At 30.6% G+C, this 19,844-nt stretch overlaps 1 protein-coding gene across 1 annotated transcript in view; it reads left to right on the top strand.

The window, feature by feature from the left end:
- LOC111631935 (nucleolar complex protein 2 homolog) overlaps nucleotides 1–19,844 on the top strand; it is a 40,261-nt gene that overhangs the window by 5,507 nt on the left and 14,910 nt on the right. The window contains exons 3-5 of the mRNA XM_023376275.1: nucleotides 9,676–9,823; nucleotides 11,441–11,536; nucleotides 17,333–17,441. Coding sequence (XP_023232043.1) covers nucleotides 9,676–9,823; nucleotides 11,441–11,536; nucleotides 17,333–17,441 — 353 coding nt within the window. The remainder of the gene's footprint in view (nucleotides 1–9,675; nucleotides 9,824–11,440; nucleotides 11,537–17,332; nucleotides 17,442–19,844) is intronic.

The raw sequence follows: 19,844 nt of genomic DNA, 5'->3' as shown, positions 1-19,844 counted from the left end.
GTTGAGATTGTACAGTCTGGAACACAAAGTATATCCATATGACAAAAAAACTAAAAAAACAGTGAAATTGTTTATGTGGCTGATGGAAGAGAAGTGCTCCCAAGTAGAGTTAGACATGGTGAACTAGTTTATGATGAAGGTAGTTCAAATGGCAAGTTAAAATTAGATAATGTGTTATATGTACCACAACTAAATGGGAATTTATTATTGGTCTTAAAAATGATGCAGAGGTTATGATGTGTGTTTCAACAGCAAAACAATGCAGTGCTACATAAAACAAGATGGCAAGACACATGCAAAAGCTAAACTTCAGGGATCACTATTTGTATTGAGCCAACACAATGCCTTACAAGTGTTATCCATGCCCAAGAAGCAGTGTGTGCATCTGTGGCACTTGGGTGTGGCCACCGTGATCCATCTGTTATGTATTATATGGCTGCCGAAAGTGTCAAGGGTGTGGCAATGAGTGTGAGTGCACTGTGGTATGCAAAAGTTGCACGAAAAATAAAACTCTGCAGAAACCATTTCCAAAAGAATTGATGATTAGAAGTAGTACAAAGCTTGAGCTATTGCACAGTGACTTGTGTGGACCCATGCAAGTGAGAACCCCTGGTGGAAATAGATATTACATAACAATTATAGATGATTATAGTGGTTATACCAAAGTTTCTGTTGAAGCACAAGTCTGAGGCTAATGTAAAAATAAAGGAATATATAAACTATGTTGAAACACAAATGGGATGCAAGGTGAAAAAGTTCCCATCTGACTGAGTACATGAAGACCTGCATAAATTTTTCAAAGAACATGGGTATTAAAGTTCAGATCGCAGCACCAGATTGCCCTCAACAGAATGGCAAGGCAGAATGGAAAATTTGCTCTCTTTGTGAGATTGTAAGAACAATGTGCATGATGCAAGATTAGGAAAATGCTACTAGGGTGAGGCATTAATGACAGCATATCATATCCAGAACAGATTACCATCAAACAAGGACCCAATGACACCATATGAGAAATGGCAAGGTAAGAAGCCAAATATTGAGTACTTCCACCGTTTTGGATGTATTGATTACACAAGAGTTCCTTTTGGAGTAAGAAAGAAACTGGATGTAAAGGCAACTGAAACAAGATTGGGATATAAAAGTGGCAGCAAGGCATAGCGATTGATGGATATTGTAACCAAGAAAATCAAGATAAGTCATGATGTAAGGAGATTCATATGACAACATGGGCTCAACCAACAATTCATTCTTCCCACATTACCACAGTGAAGATGACAGCAAAAGCAAAGTGGAAGTTAACCTAAATGAAAGAGCCATCTTTAACAAGCAATCTGAGGACAATCTACCACTCCTTCACTCTACGAGAAATAACAAAGGTTGATTGTTTCTCGTAGAGTGAAGGATTGATTGATTGAGGCAAGGCAAAGCATGGTTGTTTCTGAACCAAAAACCTACGACAAAGCCATTAACGGAAAAGATGCAATTGAGTGGATAAAGGCAATGGATGCAGAGATTTGTGCACTCAAGAAAAATGGAACAGAGTGTTGGTCAAACCACCACCAGAAGTAAATGTTGTTGGAAGCAAGTGGATATATAAAATTAAACATGATCCACATGGTAAACTGACAAGATACAAAGCCCGTCTGGTGGCACAAGGCTTCTTTCAAAAATATGGGGAGGATTATTGTAAGGAACCAAGTCTGAGCTTTATTTTTATTTTACTTTTATTTTGCTTTCATTATATTTTGTTTGGGGCTTATGTTTAGTTAAGACGAAGGTTTCCTCACCATTCACCTTAGTAACTTAAAAATAGAAGAAAAACCAACTCACCGACGAAAGAAAAGCGCCGTAGAAAAACTCGCGCACACTTGCGCTTCCCAAGCGGAAAAAAGTAAGTCCGCATCGAGAAAAGGGGGGGGAAGACCCCACAACCCAGTTAGGAATCGCTAAACCTTAAAAGAATAAAGCATCCCGATAATTGTTAAAAAAAATAATGTAAAAGGTTAGCGAAGTATTGTCGGAAAATAATCTGCCAGATAAACAAGAAAAATTTAATGTTACAGATAAGTATGTAAATGAGGAGAGTGAGCTCATTCAGAATTGTGACGTCACCTCACACTATAAAGCCTCTAACTCAAGTGAAAACGAACGAGGTGAATTCCTGATAGCAACGAGCTTTGGTGAGCTTCGTAGCAGTGAACGAGAGAGGTGTCCGATAGGATTTTGAAGTTATTCGATTTGTGGATCGACGATTATAGAAAGTCTTGAGAGTTTGAGGAAATAGGTTCCTAGTATATTGAGGTGACGATTAGGATCTTTAATTTATAAGAATTATTGTTTATAAGTTAATTCTTTGATTTTGTCGAATTCCAAAGGGGAATAGAATTAAGTTAGAAATAGATTGATTTGAGTTTGTCGGATTGATTCTTGTTGAATTTCATTGAATAAATTATTGTTTGATTTTTACTAAATACTGTATATAGTTTATTACTAGAAGTTTAATTAAATATTTGATTTTGTTATTGACAAACTTTGTCATTATTTAATTCGGTGCACGCTTAAAGTCCAGGCCTGGCACACTAACGCGAATCCGCGTAAAGTACCCGTTAGGGAACGGCTATTTCCGGCACACAGTAGTGTCAATAATCGTTGGAAAGTCAGAAAAATAATATAGTACTTTACATTATGACCAGGTGTTTGCTCCTGTGACAAAGCTAACAATCCTTATACCCAGTTCACATCGAGCATTTTGATTTAGATTGTGACCAAGGTCGGCGACTAGGCCGTGGTGCAACCTCTCTTGGCCATTTCAATTGCGATTGACTCAAGAGTTCTTGAAACTAGATCCAGTCATAAGAGAGATCCCACAATCCCACATGCGTGAGAAAATACAAGATGGCTGCGGAACACGTGTCGGGCTATCAGCAAAGAAATAAAAAAGACATCTGGAGAGACGATGACGTCTGTCTATTATTAGATATATGGCAAGAAAAAGTATTTATTTCTAACCAAAACTTCCATTTTGTTTGTTGGTGTTCGTGACTAACCACATAGTTATGTCAGTTTTATCATTGCTCGCAATAGCCAGGTTATTCTCAAGCAGGTTACCTGTGTGAACAGCTCAACGTTCAAGTGGCAACAAGTAAATAGAGATCGAAGTGAGTCGTGGATTGTGTGCGAATGTAGTATCAGGATCTTGCTCACTTTAGCAGCTAAATGTAAAATGCATGTGAATCACTATGACATTGAGACAGCTTTCTTGAATGGTGACCTACACCACACAATTTACATGCAACAACCTAAGGGCTATGACACAGAGGAACCAAGCAAAGTTTGCAAGCTTGTGAAAAACCTTTATGGATTGAAGCAGGGAGCTACTGAGTAGAACAGAAAGTTGCATGAAGTACTGACTGAATGCGACTTTGCGCAGAGCATAATAACCTTGTCTGTACACTGGAAAAAGATGCTATGAAACAATGCACATCATTATACATGTTGATGATGTAATCACAGCATCAACCTCCAAAGAAGCTTTAAAGATTGGCTTGAAGTGGAAACTAACAAATATTTCCACATAAAAAAAACCTTGGAAATATTGATCATTATCTCAGAATCAAATTCGATAGTGATGGAATATTCCATCTAAATCAAAAACATTTTATAACTGACAAACTAGTAGAATTCGGACTCCAAGATGCAAAAAACAGCAAGATTCCCCTTGATCCTAGATATTTCAAAATTAAACAGAGAGGACCAAGAATGGAAAGTAACAAACTGTACCTCAAGGGTATAAGTAGTTTACTGTACCTTGTAACTAACACACACCCAGATATATTAGCAGCAGTTTCCATCCTCACCCATTGTACTAAGGAACCAATAGCAGCTGACTGGAATGACGTGAGGAGGGTGTTTCGATATCTAAAGGGAACAGCTGATTGGAAGCTGAAATTGGGTGAGAAGAGCAACATTAGAATGTTTTGTTGATCAGACTGGGCAGGTGATAAGACAGATCGAAAGTCGCATACAAGGTATGTCTTTAAATATCAAGACAGTCCTGTATACTGGTACAGTAAAAAGCAAAGCAATGTGACACTGTCCTCGACTGAAGCTGAGTATGTTGTGCTTTGTTAAGCCACCCAGGAGGCTGCTTGGCTGAAGTGAGTGTTTCTTGACCTTGGGGAAACTGTCGATAAGAAAGTAACTATGTATGAGGATAACCAAAGTTGTATGAAAGTGGTGGAGAATGATCGTGTGAGTCAACGCACGAAGCATATTGATGTCAAATATCATTTTGTAAGAAATGAAGTGAAGAATGGGGATATATGTATTATGTACTGCCCTGCCAACGAAATGGTAGCAGACATTTTAACCAAACCAGTGTGTACAGTAAAACATGTTAAATGTGCTAGACCAGTGGTCCCCAACCTTTTGATCGCCGCGGACCGGCCAACGTTTGATAATTTTATCGCGGCCCACTGAGGGGGAACGTTGATTGTTTATATTTTAGATTAATTTAATTTAATTGTATTTAAAAATGCCTTCAAAGTAATATACAGTTACACCAAAAAATGAATATAATGTGATTTAAAATTTTAACTCACTAGAACACTAAATCAATGAGAACCCTGAGCTTGTTTCTTTGCAACGAGCCGGTTCCATCTGGGGGTAATAGGAGACAATGACACCCGAAGTGTGTTTCTTATGTCCAGTTTATTCCGTTGTTCCGTCGTCCATTAAAAATCGCACAAATCCGAGGAAATACCACAGTAAATAAAATGGAAATAATTTAATGTTCCTTGGGTGGCCCAGTATCATTTGATCCACAGACCGGTACCGGCCCGCAGCCCGGGGGTTGGGGACCACTGTGCTAGACAACTAAGACTTGATGACTGTAAGCAAAATGGGACAAATCACTGAGGGGGAGTGTTAAATTTCTCTCCTGTCATTACCTATATGTATGGCGATGATTTGTGTTATATGTCCTTTGTTTGTATTTTTTATTTTTCTAATGAATAAACAGCCATGTGTGGCATCTCTATCGAGCCCGCCACTTTTTGGTTCAGTGTGACTTTGAAACCGATCAAGGTAGTCGTGTATGATTTATACTTGTAAGGTATCCTAGTCTCCATCTGTACTCATAAATGCATAAGTGATATATTTAACATGAACTATTTAGAATATTCAAATTTTATTACTGTTATGTGATAACATTTCTGTGTCTTGATGTCTCCTAATGTGAATTTTACTATGGAAATGTTGCAAATTGGCAATCTGAATGTTTGTTTTAATTAATATTTATATTTTATAAGTCAGCTTTTGTCAAATCAGTTAGTTTTATGAGTAAATAGAACTGAAAGAGAATAATTACAGAATATTAACAGATAGACTCATCTATTACAGTTTAACCTGCTTATAACGTCATCCATGAGACCGGCAATTTTTTGACGTTATAATCGAGTGTCGTTATCTGCGGGGTCATAATTTCAGTCCCATAAAAGTATCAAGTCTGTTTAAGAATCTATTATAAAATTCATCTAATTTAATATCGTATGTATAAAAGTGCAAACTAAATATTTAAATCAACTTTATTTACATTATTATGTCTAAATTTACAACAATGTAATTAAAAATTTCAAAAAAGTCAGTTATTTTAGATTGTAGGCATTTTTCACCTAAAATTCATTTATCAATGTCATTTTCTAAGTCGTAGATTTTGTTTATTATTTCCGATGAAGTTTTACGAGACCTGTAGAATTTGCTAAACCAAAGTCTCTGCATAATCTTTTTTCTTCCACTTTTAACTGCTTTAATTATTTCTACTTTGCAGTCTAATGTTAACGCTTTCCTTTTTAAGCTAGNAACCCACTTGTAACGACATAAAACCCTGTTTTAACGTCATATTTGAAGCACTCTTAAATTTACAAAATTAAATTATAAATTTTATTTATCAAAGAAAATACTACGTGTTCAGTCTTAGGGTCAGAGTCCCTAAGACTGAACACGTAGTATTTTCTTTGATAAATAAAATTTATAATTTAATTTTGTAAATTTAAGAGTGCTTCAAATATGACGTTAAAACAGGGTTTTATGTCGTTACAAGTGGGTTTTTTAACATTATCTAGTATAGTAAAATCTTGGGACCGATAAAAATTTGACGCTATATTAGGGTTGTCATTACATCCGGTGTCATTATAATCGGGTTAAACTGTATTTTGTAACACTTTAAAAGTTAAATTTTAATTTATATTTTAATAATTTATTAAATATTTTATAATTAGAAAAACCTTATGTGAACTAAGTGTTGATGAATTTATGGAGAAAGGATTTTCTTCAGATGATGATGAATTTGAAGAAGATTTACAAATCAGTACAGAAGAAAAAAGTCAAAATCAGAAAAATGTTAAATTAAAACTTTCACAGAAAAAATCTAAAATTAAAAAAGTAAAGAAAAATACAAAACAGGAAATTGATGTTTTAAATAATGATGCAGAAGAATCATCCTCTACTAAAATGAAAAGAAAAAAATTCAAAAAGATAAAATAAATAAATCCCTTTCCAAGAAAAAGAAATTGACTAAAGTTATCAATGAAGAAAGTGATGAAACAGTTGAAAACAAAGATGAAATTTTTCAAGAAAATGATATAGTTGATGAAGAAAGGAAAAATCTTCAAGAGGATGATGACTCTAGGTAATTTTAACTTATAATTTACAATTGTTTTCTGAAAGTTAGTATGTAATAATCTATATTATATAACATGTTGCCAACTCCAAAACTTTGGGTCACTTCATATGTACATTTGAATCTACTATAATGGATTAGGATTCTGTAACCCCTGATACTCTCTGAGGATCAACATTTTCCTTATCATTGCATAATAATTGGTATACAATTTTATTAACCTAAAACACATAAGAACCTTAGAATTCTGTGAAATCTGCAAAGTTTCCAAGGATGGTGATTGTGTAAATACACAAGAATGTGAAACATTTTCAGCTGCAAGGCAAATATTTTATGTAAACATATGAGTAGACTAGGATCAGCATATATCAGTTATTAAGATTTTGTTGGGCCTTGCTATGATATTCTTCAAAATCAATAGTGATTGGGCATTTGGATTTTAAAATATATGTCATCAAACATTCTGTGCTTGTTTCATTATTTGAAGAATTCTGACCTGTTACAGAACCTTAATGCATTCCATTTGTAAAGTTTAGAATTTTGTGTTTGAACTGAAGCAGACTATCAAATTAGTCAAAAATGTTCATCAGACACATCTATTACTGTAAGAGTGCTTAGGTTAGCCTAGTACATATAGTGTTAAGTTTTAGCTTTAAGAAATTTTATTTTGGTAAGGAGTTTCCAAATAATTCCAATTTTCCTTAGATATAGGATCAAGATTTTTTAAGTACAGTATAACCTTTGAATAGCAGACACTATTGGGACTGAGAAGTTTGTCTGCTATTCACAGATACTTGCTGGCAGCCATATTGTATTTTAACCTGATCATTATAATGAATACTATGGATTACAAAAACATCAAATTTGCATTAGGAATATGAAAATATCAAAATGTATATGTAGAATATATAATTAAAATAAAATATATACAAGTATACCTTGAGTTACGTCATTCTCGATTATACTTCATTTGTCAAAAAAATATGGAAAAATAAAAATCAAGTTTAAGTCATTTTATTTGACTTCAAGTCCATCTGCCACAAATATTGAAGTTGTAATATCACTAGAAAAGCGTTAAAGCACATAAAATCATATTAAAATATATGCATTTACAGTAAATGTTAATATAATCATCATAAATCCTAGAGAACGAAACATGAAAACATCTGTGAATGTGTTGTTGTCTTATTTACTGGTCTTTAAGTGCTCAATATTGGTGTTTTCAATGGTAGTTCCAATATCTATTGTTTGGCATCGTTGTCAGCGCCACTCGATATTGGTAATTTAATATAAATTAGTTTATTTTCTACTGTTGCCAGATAATTTTAATAACTGTATTTGTTATTTAACCTTACAAAATCATCATATTTTATAATGTCTTAGAGCAAACCACATTCACAAATAAAGAGTCTGTGATGTACTGTAAACATCGCCAAATTGTAAATATGTACGTTTACAAGTATGTACTGTACATGAATTCGTAAATTTAGATTACTTTTTTCTGTGCTATATTAAAAAATAAAATTTATTTGTTTGTAAGCTTAAAATAGATTCTTATTAACAATATATTATTAAATATGCATTTATAAATAAAATACAGAACTGGAAATGGTTATTTGTGGTTTAGCCTAGTGACAAGTAAATTCGACTTACGTCATTTTTCAACTTAAGTTGCCTCTCCTGGAACCAATTACTGACGTAAGGCAAGGTATACCTGTATACAGTATTTATTTTTTCACTGTAGAAATCACATTTTAATTGAACTCTAAATAGCAAATAGATTGTATAGGATATTTTAATTAAATGGAACATAAAAATTATGACTAAACACAAACATTGATTAATTATTAATTCATCAAAACTGACCTGAGTGAAAGTAATGAAGAAGAAAAATGAAACTGTTATGAACAAAAGGGTTTAGGTAATGAGAGTCCGAATGTCAAGTTACAAAGGCAATTTGCTAGCCACTTCAAGAAATAAGAAATGTGTTTGGTATTTTTGCATTTATAATGTCATTTATGATTTAAGCAACTAATAAAAATTAATATAGTGATTCATCTGCTTTGTATTGATAGTTACCAAGTAGGTGTAATTTTTCAAACATTTTTGCATTTTTCAATAAATGATTTATTAAAAACTATTTTACCCACCACAAACTGTTAAGATCATAAATTCGAGAAAATTGAATATCTTCTTACAGTTTAAAGTGGTCGACAAATTGTCTTTGTAACATGATCTTTAAACTTTCATCAAATAAATGCTGTTGTCTTTAACCTTAAAACTGTTTTCTTTTTCATTACTACTGTACTACAGTTCTTGTTGTATGAATGAATAACTTCGGAAAGTCTATGATTTCTTGGTACCAAAAGCTTAATTCCAACAATAAGACAGAAGTTTAATAATATTAGTATATGTGATGATAAATGGTGATTGACAACTTAAGTAGATTAGTCTTCTCTAACAAATAAGGAATATTGTTTGGTTTTTACAACCTGCCCTCTCCCTTATTCCTATTTTTAACTAGTTTTTATTCCATGCATATGGCCAAAATTCTTCCTTTGAAAGAGTATTTGAACTGATTCTTTGTTTTAGTTTTAAAATATTTTGTATGCAATTAATTCTTTCAGAATATTGAAGACAGGACTTTATGTTTTTGTAAGGTAGGTTATGGACAACGACATCTTTTATTTAAAAGTAAATATTATAGATGTCCTGTTTGAAAGGTCTGGGAATTGTAAAAATGTCTGTTAAGTAGAGGTATCTGCTAGTTGGTAGTGTTTGTTAATGGAATTTTTACTGTAAATACATAATTATTATTAATAATAATATAAAATAAAAATAAATTTTTTATTAACTATTTTTTTTGTAAAAAATTATGTTTTCTGATATAATTTAAAAAAAAATAAATCTATAATAATGTAGAATTTAGTTATAAAAATTTAATTATTAAAATATATGAAGTACTTTTTAACTATTTATATATTATCTTAAAACAGTGAATCGGATGATGAATCATTAGGATTTGAAATGGGAAAATTAAAAGAAAAGGATCCAGAATTTTATAAATTTTTGGAAGAAAATGACAAGGAATTATTAAATTTTGATGTGTCTGATGATGAGGATTTTGAAGATGATGATGAAAAGGTAATTCAAAAAATATGTTTTGTTAGGTGTTATATTGTTTCCACAGACTTCCAATGTCAGTTGACAGATTGATAATTCCTTTGAATATTTGGTGTAAATACTTTAAAGATTTTTCAATGATATACTTCAATGATATACAAAATGATATACTTTTGGCTGTTGAAATTTTATAAACTTAGATTAAATAGTAAAATTCTCAATTCATGATTTCTATGTTTCTCTACCATCTCTTTATCATTAATATCACTAGAAAAGCGTTAAAGCACATAAAATCATATTAAAATATATCCATTTACAAGTATGTACTGTATTTACAGTACATGCATTCGTAAATTTAGATTACTTTTTTCTGTACTATATTAAAAACTAAAATTTATTTGTTTGTANACTTTTTAACTATTTATATATTATCTTAAAACAGTGAATCGGATGATGAATCATTAGGATTTGAAATGGGAAAATTAAAAGAAAAGGATCCAGAATTTTATAAATTTTTGGAAGAAAATGACAAGGAATTATTAAATTTTGATGTGTCTGATGATGAGGATTTTGAAGATGATGATGAAAAGGTAATTCAAAAAATATGTTTTGTTAGGTGTTATATTGTTTCCACAGACTTCCAATGTCAGTTGACAGATTGATAATTCCTTTGAATATTTGGTGTAAATACTTTAAAGATTTTTCAATGATATACTTCAATGATATACAAAATGATATACTTTTGGCTGTTGAAATTTTATAAACTTAGATTAAATAGTAAAATTCTCAATTCATGATTTCTATGTTTCTCTACCATCTCTTTATCATTGTGTAAAATGACAGGTAGATTAATTCCCTTATTAAGAAATGACTAAGAACAGAAATCCATATATATATATATATATATGCATTTGAATGATGCATGTAAAAATTCCAAAATTAGAGATGAAGGATTGTTCTGGACTATTCCTTAAATGGTAGTATTATTAGGGATGAAAACAGATAAAGAATACCAAGAAAGTCTAGCAACAACATTGCCAGCTTTATTATTATTATTTATTATAATTTTTGATCTAATGTATTATTACTAATAATGTTACTTTAAAAGAATTACTAAAAGTAAATTTTCTTTTTCCTTAAATAATTTTTATTTCTTTTAATAATAATTTAAATCTTATACCATGTTTCAATTCTTGCATATGTGAAAATTTCCATGTGGCACTATCTAAGAATGTTAATATAACTGGTATTTTTTTAAAATTTTAATCATGTAAGTAATAATAAGTAATGACTAAAATTATTATCAAATAATGTTTTTTAGTAAATCATTCTTTCAATCACCATAACAGTGTATTTCTATTAATAGGACTTATCATACTGGTGTATAAGATTACAGCAACACAGTCACACAGATTAAAATTGTTTTATTTACTATTACCTGTAATAGTAAATAAAACAATTTTGGTGATTGAAAGAATGATTTGTTTAAATTAAGGACATTGATGCATATTAATTAATGTTTATTAGTTTTTATTTTAAACAAAGTAATTTTTATTTTACATCTATGTTTGAATAATTTATTCCTTTTCAATATTATAGCTTCTCTTTATTTTAAATTAATTACACTTTATTATTTAGATGGAGACAGAAGATTTTGATGATGAAGAAAATGACTCTATAGCAGATAAAAAAATAAACAAGAAGCTTTTAGAACAATGGAAAACAGAACTGAAGGTAATAATATATTTATTCAGTAGAAAAGATTTCACAATAGAGATTGTTATACAGTACTTTTATAATACTTTTAGGCAACATATAAACAAGTATTATTAGAACAAATTTTTATTTATTGGGATATCTTGAAGGTGATAAGAAAATCAGTTTTTGAAAAATGAGTTACTTCACATAAATGAACAATTGAAATAAATTACAATTAGAGATTAAGGATTGTTCTGGACTATTCAATTGTTTTTTGCTTTAAATGAAATGTATAAAAACATTCCATTTAAAGCAAAAAATAATTGTAGATTTAATTTCATGTATTAAAACAAATCACTTATAAAATAAGATATTTACAAGTAAATAAATATGTATGATATAATGATATAAATCATTTATTGAACTTAAAAAGATATATGGCTTCATAAGAAACTACTATAATTATTTATTTATGTATATGTTAGTAATGCCAAAAGGCAAGTGATAACTACTTCCAATAAGAGAAAACACAAAATGCAAAAACTCAATGAAAATACAAAGAAATAGTATACAGTAATATATTTTTACATAAAGATTTAAAATGTTTAAAATCAAAAATCTAAATTCACAATGTCTAATATAGTAGAGTATTGAAAAAAATCTTTTCGATACAGATAACCTAAACATAAGAAGAGCACATGAAGTGTTTGTAATAATTCTGTTAGGCACTCTTAATGCAAAGAAATCAATTGAAGAAAGCATTAAAATATTTGTATAATAAAATTATTAAAATATTTAAAAAATTACAAAAGTATGATATCACAATGATTAAATTTTAAAATTACAAAAAGTCATTACTGTAATTTTCAGTAAATATATTAATATTTTAAAAAAAATATTGGTATTTTGCATTATTTTTCGATAAACAGAAATTTCTGTATATTTTAAAGTAATTAAAAAATTAAAAATTAATAAATCAAACAATCACCATAATTAATTGGGCTATTTTTCACTACTGATTAATTTTGGCAATTGTTTGGTTTATTGTTATTACATTGGGCTTAGAAATTTTTAATTATATGTTAAAAATTAAAGCTTAAAAGAATATCTTATAGTATGTAAAAGAAACAGTTTTTGAATTCTTTGAATAATACAAAGAAATACAGTAATATATTCTAATATTAAATACACATTATAATATTTATCTCCTTCACAATTTAAAAATCATGTTTGAAAATGAAACAACTGATTGAATAGCTACATAATAACAAAAATTCAGTTTTAATTTTGTTTAATGTAATATTATATCTATCTATCTATCTATCTATCTATATGTTACTGTGAAAGATCGAAATTAGAGAATGTCGATATTCTCCGGTGAATGTCGACACATACAAAATACGTCGGTGAAAGACCGAATATTTTGGTATATTATTATACATTCGAACAATCGCCGGTGTATGTCGACAAGCACAGATAAGCTTTGGTGGAGGTCGAAACGACACCCAAGAAGCCGATGTGGACGGAAAGGCGACAGTCTGTCGCCAAATTCTTCGCTGTTTCCTTCTGCTCAAATTGGTGATACCGTACGAATACAAGTCCCTGATGTTGACCGTGGCCGTATAGATGCCCGAAATGTGTTGGCAGTTGTTGTTAGAATAGAAGACTGACTTTTATAAATTAGCAAACAAAAATGATTCCCTCAAGCAGCTTTATACCCGTAATCAGTTCGTAATTTGTAAAGAAAATTTTCCATAGGTAAGATTTCTTCTCAAGAAATATCGCTGAGAGAAGCAGCTGCAGCTAATTCGAAAAGTGGAGGGCAAGGCTATACACGCTGTCATTGCAAAAAAAAAGTGTTCCACGAATAAATGCAGTTGTAAAAGCAAGGGACTCTTGTGCAATTCAAAATGCCATAACAGTTTAAGTTGTTGCAATAAATAAGATTGTATAATGTTAATCACATAATTTATGTGTAAGTTTATTATTGTATTATTTTCTTTAATGATTTAGAATGTACTGTTCGTTTTAGGTTCAACAGTTTATTTACATGTGCTGTTACTTAAGCTTTCTCCTATTTTGACATATTAAAAAGTTGCATTTTTGTCTTGACGTAATAAAAATATTTTTATTCAACATTCACCATCAGCGCATTCTGAATGTTGACATTTGCCGGTGTAAGTGAGAAATAACGATATTTAGCAAATATTTCGGACATACACGAAACGACTGTGTGAATGTTGACATTCACCGGAGAATGTTGACATTCGCCAGATTTCGGTCATTCACAGTAACATATATATTAATTAAAACAGGGGCTTTAGTTTTCTGACTTAGCTTGAGTAAAGGATTAGGGCTAAAATTATGGTTTAGGTAGCAAATTAAAGCTGTTATCCTGTAGATAATGCTGCTAAAGAGAGATTTGAGAAAGGTGTAATGGTTTAGCCATGACAGAGTGGAAAAGGCACAATGTGAAGTCTTCAGAACAAATATGTTGTGTGATGTAAAACCTGTTGCAATCCCTACAGCTTTTCTTGCAACCCACACTGTGGGAACTGTGGCTTTAGAATATAAAGGAACAAATAAATTATTTTAAACAAAAGAGAAAAAATCATCACGTGACCAAAAGCTGAACAGAATAACTAATACTCTCAAACTTCAACGAAAGTATAAAGGTAAATTATTCTTTAAATTTGTGTATAAATTGCTAGCAGAGTAAATTAAGTGTGAATTAGAATGATAACTCCCTACAAAATAATTTTATTTTAAACTAGCAGTCCCAGCCATGTGCTGCTGTTGCTCAAAATGTATCTATTATAAATGTATAACACTTCCCCCACAGGGGAAAATTTCAAAAAATACCTTCTTAGTGTACATTCTCTTGATGTATCCTATTAAAACGCAATCAAAAACACAAAAAAACCTCATCTAAAATAGTATAATAGAAGCCGAGTTCTTCACGGTAAGCCTTAATCCTGTCCCTCTCCCCTGTGGGGGAATTTTGACATCTAAATTATATAAAAACATCCATGAATTTGAATGCAACATTGTATCAGAATTTCAAAGCAATCAGTGAAGAACTTTTGGAGATTTAAGATTTTGAACAAACAAACATTACATTTTTATTTATATAGATTAATTCCTTTTTAAACATCAAATTACCTTTAAAAATATTACCTTTAAAATTAATTCTAATATTTTTCTGATTAAAATGTATGTGGTAGTATCCCCGCTCTTACCACATACAGTAGAACCTAGATTATCCGGACTAATTGGGGATGAAGGTAGTCTGGATAAGGAAAAATTCGGATAATCGAAACAAATACTTTAATTTGTCTTTTAATGATAATACAACACATTTTCTTTTCGATGACATATTGGTAATATTAAAAATAAATACTGTATTTAAATCAGTGATCAAATTTTCAAGAAACAAATGTTTGTATTGAATTTGGTAACAGACTACCTATTGTTTAAACGGCCCTCTGGTGGCGCAAGAAGATGGATTTTATAAAATAAAAAGCAGTTGAAACTCCATTTTTATAAATAAAAATTTGACAAACTATTTATCGTTTTATGATGAGTAAAATTTTTTGGTCGCATTCACGGCTTTTAAGTAATGCATAAACCTCCGAGGCACGAGGCCCTTCGGACCACGAGGCATAGGCGGTGGCCCACATCGTTCATGCCTTATGCCACCCTTGGTCGTAGAAATGATGTAATTTGAATATAAATTATTTATAAATACGTATGTCAAGTTAAATATATTTTACGTCGTAATAAAAATATAAGAGTTTACGACCACTGTGCTGGGTGAGACACTGTTGAAACAAAAAAAGTTATGCATTCCATCATGTACATAAACAGTGTTGTAATTCGCCAAGTGCAAATCAGCAAATTCGTAAAATTTTTGTTTATTTTGAACAATCTGGATAATCGAAAATCTGGATAATAGCGGTTCTACTGTAGTTGGATTGTGAGAAAATGTCATTAAGAGAGTGCATCACCTGTAAGCTTAATGTCTTGAATCGAAGTTTCGTTCTCAGAAATGTCTCTTGAACTATATGGCAATAGTCAACAAAAAAACCCAAAAAATATGGAATTGTAAATATGATTTAATTAATTTTTAAACTTTTATAGCTAAATATTTCATAATTTTCCAGGTGAAAAATATTTGTTTAAGAAAAACTAAGACACACTAGTATGAAGTTAAAATTGTGTGTGGTGCCATTTGTTATGAGATTTTATTAAAAAATAACTTTTTTTATTAATAACTCGCGGGGGAGGGAATTTCAACATATACATTATATAAAAACACCTGTATTTGAATGGAACATTGTGTGAAAATTTCAAAGCAATCGGTGAAGAACTTTTGGAGATTAGCTATTAGGAACAAACAAACTTACATTTTTATTTATATAGATTACTTTGTGATGAGCCTAAAACAATTCTAACCATCGAATTTGTTACTTAATGCTGATTGATGGCTTTCTCAACAAATCTACAAACTAAAAGAATAAACTTGAATATACGACTGTTGATAAGTTTTATATGAAGAGTTTTATAACAGTCAATGAGATTGCCATGAGGCAGGCCGAAACTATCCTCACTGTTTATTCATAATCCTGCCATTTGAAATTGGTCAGCTTTAGAAATACTAAATTGCAACTCTGAGACCCAGATGCAAAATTGAAAGAAGCCGTTGAGAGAGAGAACTAATGGGAGGAGCCTCATGTTGGCAAAGAAAAGGTAGATGCAAATCACCTGCAAACAGCTTGGAAAACACTTGCTAATAATTTTTGTGTAGAATGCCAAATTTTAAAAGAGCTCGTCTTATTTTAATAAAAACATCACTTTCAATAGGTTTCTGCTAATAATTTTATATTTAAAAACAATCCTTAAATAACAGTTAGTAAAAAAAAATTAGAAAATGTAGGAATGGAATTTATCATTCAATATGCAAGTAAAGATAATTAACTATGTTACATAGTTAATTATCAATTTTAAAAATGTATTGAAACATTAGTCAAACTATAGTATTAACATATAATTTCTTTAATTAATTCAATTGAATTATATGTACTAATAATTTTTAATATCAATGAAATGTTACAACAGTAATAATACAATTTGATTAGTAACTTTAAGTTTTTCTTGAGATATTAATCAAATTGTTGACTTATTAATAAGTTTAAAAATACGTAATTTACATATTTTTAAATATTAGATTTGTCAAAAGATTTCAGATTTTTTATAAATATTTTAATGGTGAACTTAATCTACTTCATCATAGTAAATTAAAGGAGAATAAATATTTTTAAAGTATGATATTCTATAAATTTCATTTTTAAGATTTATATTAACTAAATAATATGTTAAACATGATTTGATGAGGATTTATAGTTTGTCATTTGATTTATTTAATTCTTTATCATTTATTTTTAGACATTAATTACATATTATAACTAAATTATTTATTATTTTGTAAATTTGTGTATAATTTTCATTCATTCATTTAAAATAAATTGAGATAGTGATTCATCTATCTTTAAAAGTTTTGACTAAAAGTATTATTTATTTATTTATTCATGAAAAATAATTATTTTAAGATTTAAAAATTTAATTTCTTCAGATGATTTCTGTAATTGATGTTTCTATAAATTATATAATGGAATAAAAAATATTTCTGCTTATTATAAATATTAACTTAATGAGCATGATGAACCTTTAAAGTCTTTGTTTTCATATTTGAATATATTTTTAAGAAAATAAGTAAAAAGTTAAAATGATGATATATTGATGTAAATGTATATCTCTTTTAATTGTTAATAGGAGAAACATGATGCTAACACAATAAGAAAAATTATTTCTGGGTTCAAAGCTGCAGTGCAACAAGCAAGTGGAGAAGAAATGACAGATTATAAAATAGATGATGATGCAGGTAATGCATATAAATTACAAACACACACATAAATACAAAGAATCAACAGTCTAAAGCAGTGGTCCCCAACCCCAGGGCCGTGGACAAACACACACACAAATACAAAGAATCAACAGTCTAAAGCAGTGGTCCCCAACCCCCGGGCCACGGACCGGTACCGGTCTGTGGATCAAATGGTACTGGGCCGCCCAAGGAACATTAAATTATTTCCATTTTATTTACTATGGTATATTTGTCTTGGGTTTGTGTGACTTTTAATAGACGACGGAACAACAGAATAAACTGGACATAAGAAACACACTTCGGGTGTCATTGTCTCCTATAACCCCAGATGGAACTGTCTCGTTGCAAAGAAACAAGCTCATTGATTTTGCGTTCTAGTGAGTTAAAATGTTAAATCACATTATATTCATTTTTTGGTGTAACTGTATTTTATTTAGAAGGCATGTTTAAATACAGTTAAATTAAAATTATTAAATTAAATCAATCTAAAATATGAACAATCAACGTCCCCCCTCAGTGGGCTGCAGTAAAGTTGACCGGTCCACGGCGATAAAAATGTTGGGGACCGCTGGTCTAAAGTATATCTAAACCAAACATTACTGAATTTTTGGGCTATGATTCCATGGCTTAAATTTCACTTATTATTATAATTTAGAATTAGAGGTAAATAATGTTGATATCTCATATTAAACATAATAATTAGAAACAATTTATTAAATATTACCTTGTGTTTCTGGCTCCATATTATCTATACCAGTGTTTCTCAGTCTCGAATGAATCATTGCCCCCTTCAATAAAACCGTTATGTAGTATCACCCCCTTCACTTCAAAATTCTGATGCCAGAAGCCAAGGCTAACACCAAATTCGTACTGCATTGAATAGACTAGTGACTAGTATAATGTTTTTTGTTTAATTATTGTACGATATAACGAATAAAATATCTAATTATTCTTAATATAATGTTTTACTATATCGCCCAGAAAATTGTTTTTCGCCCTCCAAAATATAAATTGTTACTAATCGCCCCCTCAACATGGAAAAACGCCCACATGGGGGCGATATCGCTCCTGTTGAGAAACACTGATCTATACAATGCTTATTTTCAGGTAGCCAGCTGTTTCAATTTTTCACAAAGGAACATTTTTTTGTCTTGTTTTAGGACAAATAGGATGAAAACATCATGAAAAATTGAAACAGTTGGCTACCTGAAAATCATTTTATACAGATAATAGAAACAATTTAATTAATTAGTATATTGTTTTAGATATCTAAAAGAAAAAATAGATCTAGAGAGGAATTTAAATAATACAGTTCCTACATAGCAAATAGGTGTGTTATCAATCATATCATCTGGATTACTGCTTAAATTTTTTCTTGTTACAAATGTTTTAAATTACACTATTAATTAAGCAAATTATTTTAAATTAAATTTAGCAGAATCATGTACAGTACCTCTATTTTCATGTTACAGTAGTAACTTGTGATCACATGCATTAGTGATGATTTTCTGCCACCCACTAGTTTTTCATAGACAATTTTCACCAAATTGACTTACTTGGCTATACTCCATGATATTCTCTTGCTACAAGCTATTCATCTGTGTAAAAATTTCAGTTAAAAAATTTGTTCCACTTATTGCTTGCCCTAAAAAAACAACTGCAGAAATGTGCCATCTTGCAACTACATACAATTGTTTTGTGTGTTTTCATGCATATGTGATAATTTTCTATTCTAATGTCATGGATATTTGGCAGGTATGTGTGAAATAATGATATGTGCAGTCTGTAAGACACTACAACCTTGTGTGGAACGCCCGGTGAAAACTGTCCACTTGTCAGTGGATGGCTGGGTTATGCTTAATATCCTGAAGGGTCGGGATTCTGTTTGTCAGGTCGAGTGGAGGAGGAGAGAGGGGTCGTCGGTAAGGCATAGGCGATATGCGAGTAAATGACACCATTTAACAATGGAAACAATGGTTTATTAGATTAACCAAAAATTAACGATTACAAACTCTAACATAGAGAATCTTTAACTTGGTCCTAATACCAGAGAGAGAGTTCACATTAATTGTTTCATACCTCTAGGATAATTCCATGGAGAAGAAAATATTATTCCTTTTTTCCTTTGTAGATCGATGCACAAAGTTATAACAATCCAAATATCCTTTGAGACCTAAATCACTTTCGACCAGCCATAGATGAGAGACTCCTCCTGAAGCGGGGGAAGGAGCTTTTATAGCTTTGCTGTGGGAAAATTTGTCAGGTGATCAACTGTTATGGGAGATAAATGTTATTGGAGTAGGCATGGAGGTTAAAGTTGTTCCACGGACCATAACAAAATGATAAATTTGGACTTTAATTTAAGCTTTAAGGCTCGCAGTGAGAATGCCATTGTTTAGA

Source organism: Centruroides sculpturatus, unplaced genomic scaffold (genome assembly GCF_000671375.1).
Source record: "Centruroides sculpturatus isolate CEXI.00-Female unplaced genomic scaffold, Cexi_2.0 scaffold666, whole genome shotgun sequence".
Lineage (NCBI taxonomy): Eukaryota > Metazoa > Arthropoda > Arachnida > Scorpiones > Buthidae > Centruroides > Centruroides sculpturatus.
Note: the sequence above shows the minus strand (reverse complement) of the source record. Positions and strands in the feature narration are given on the sequence as shown.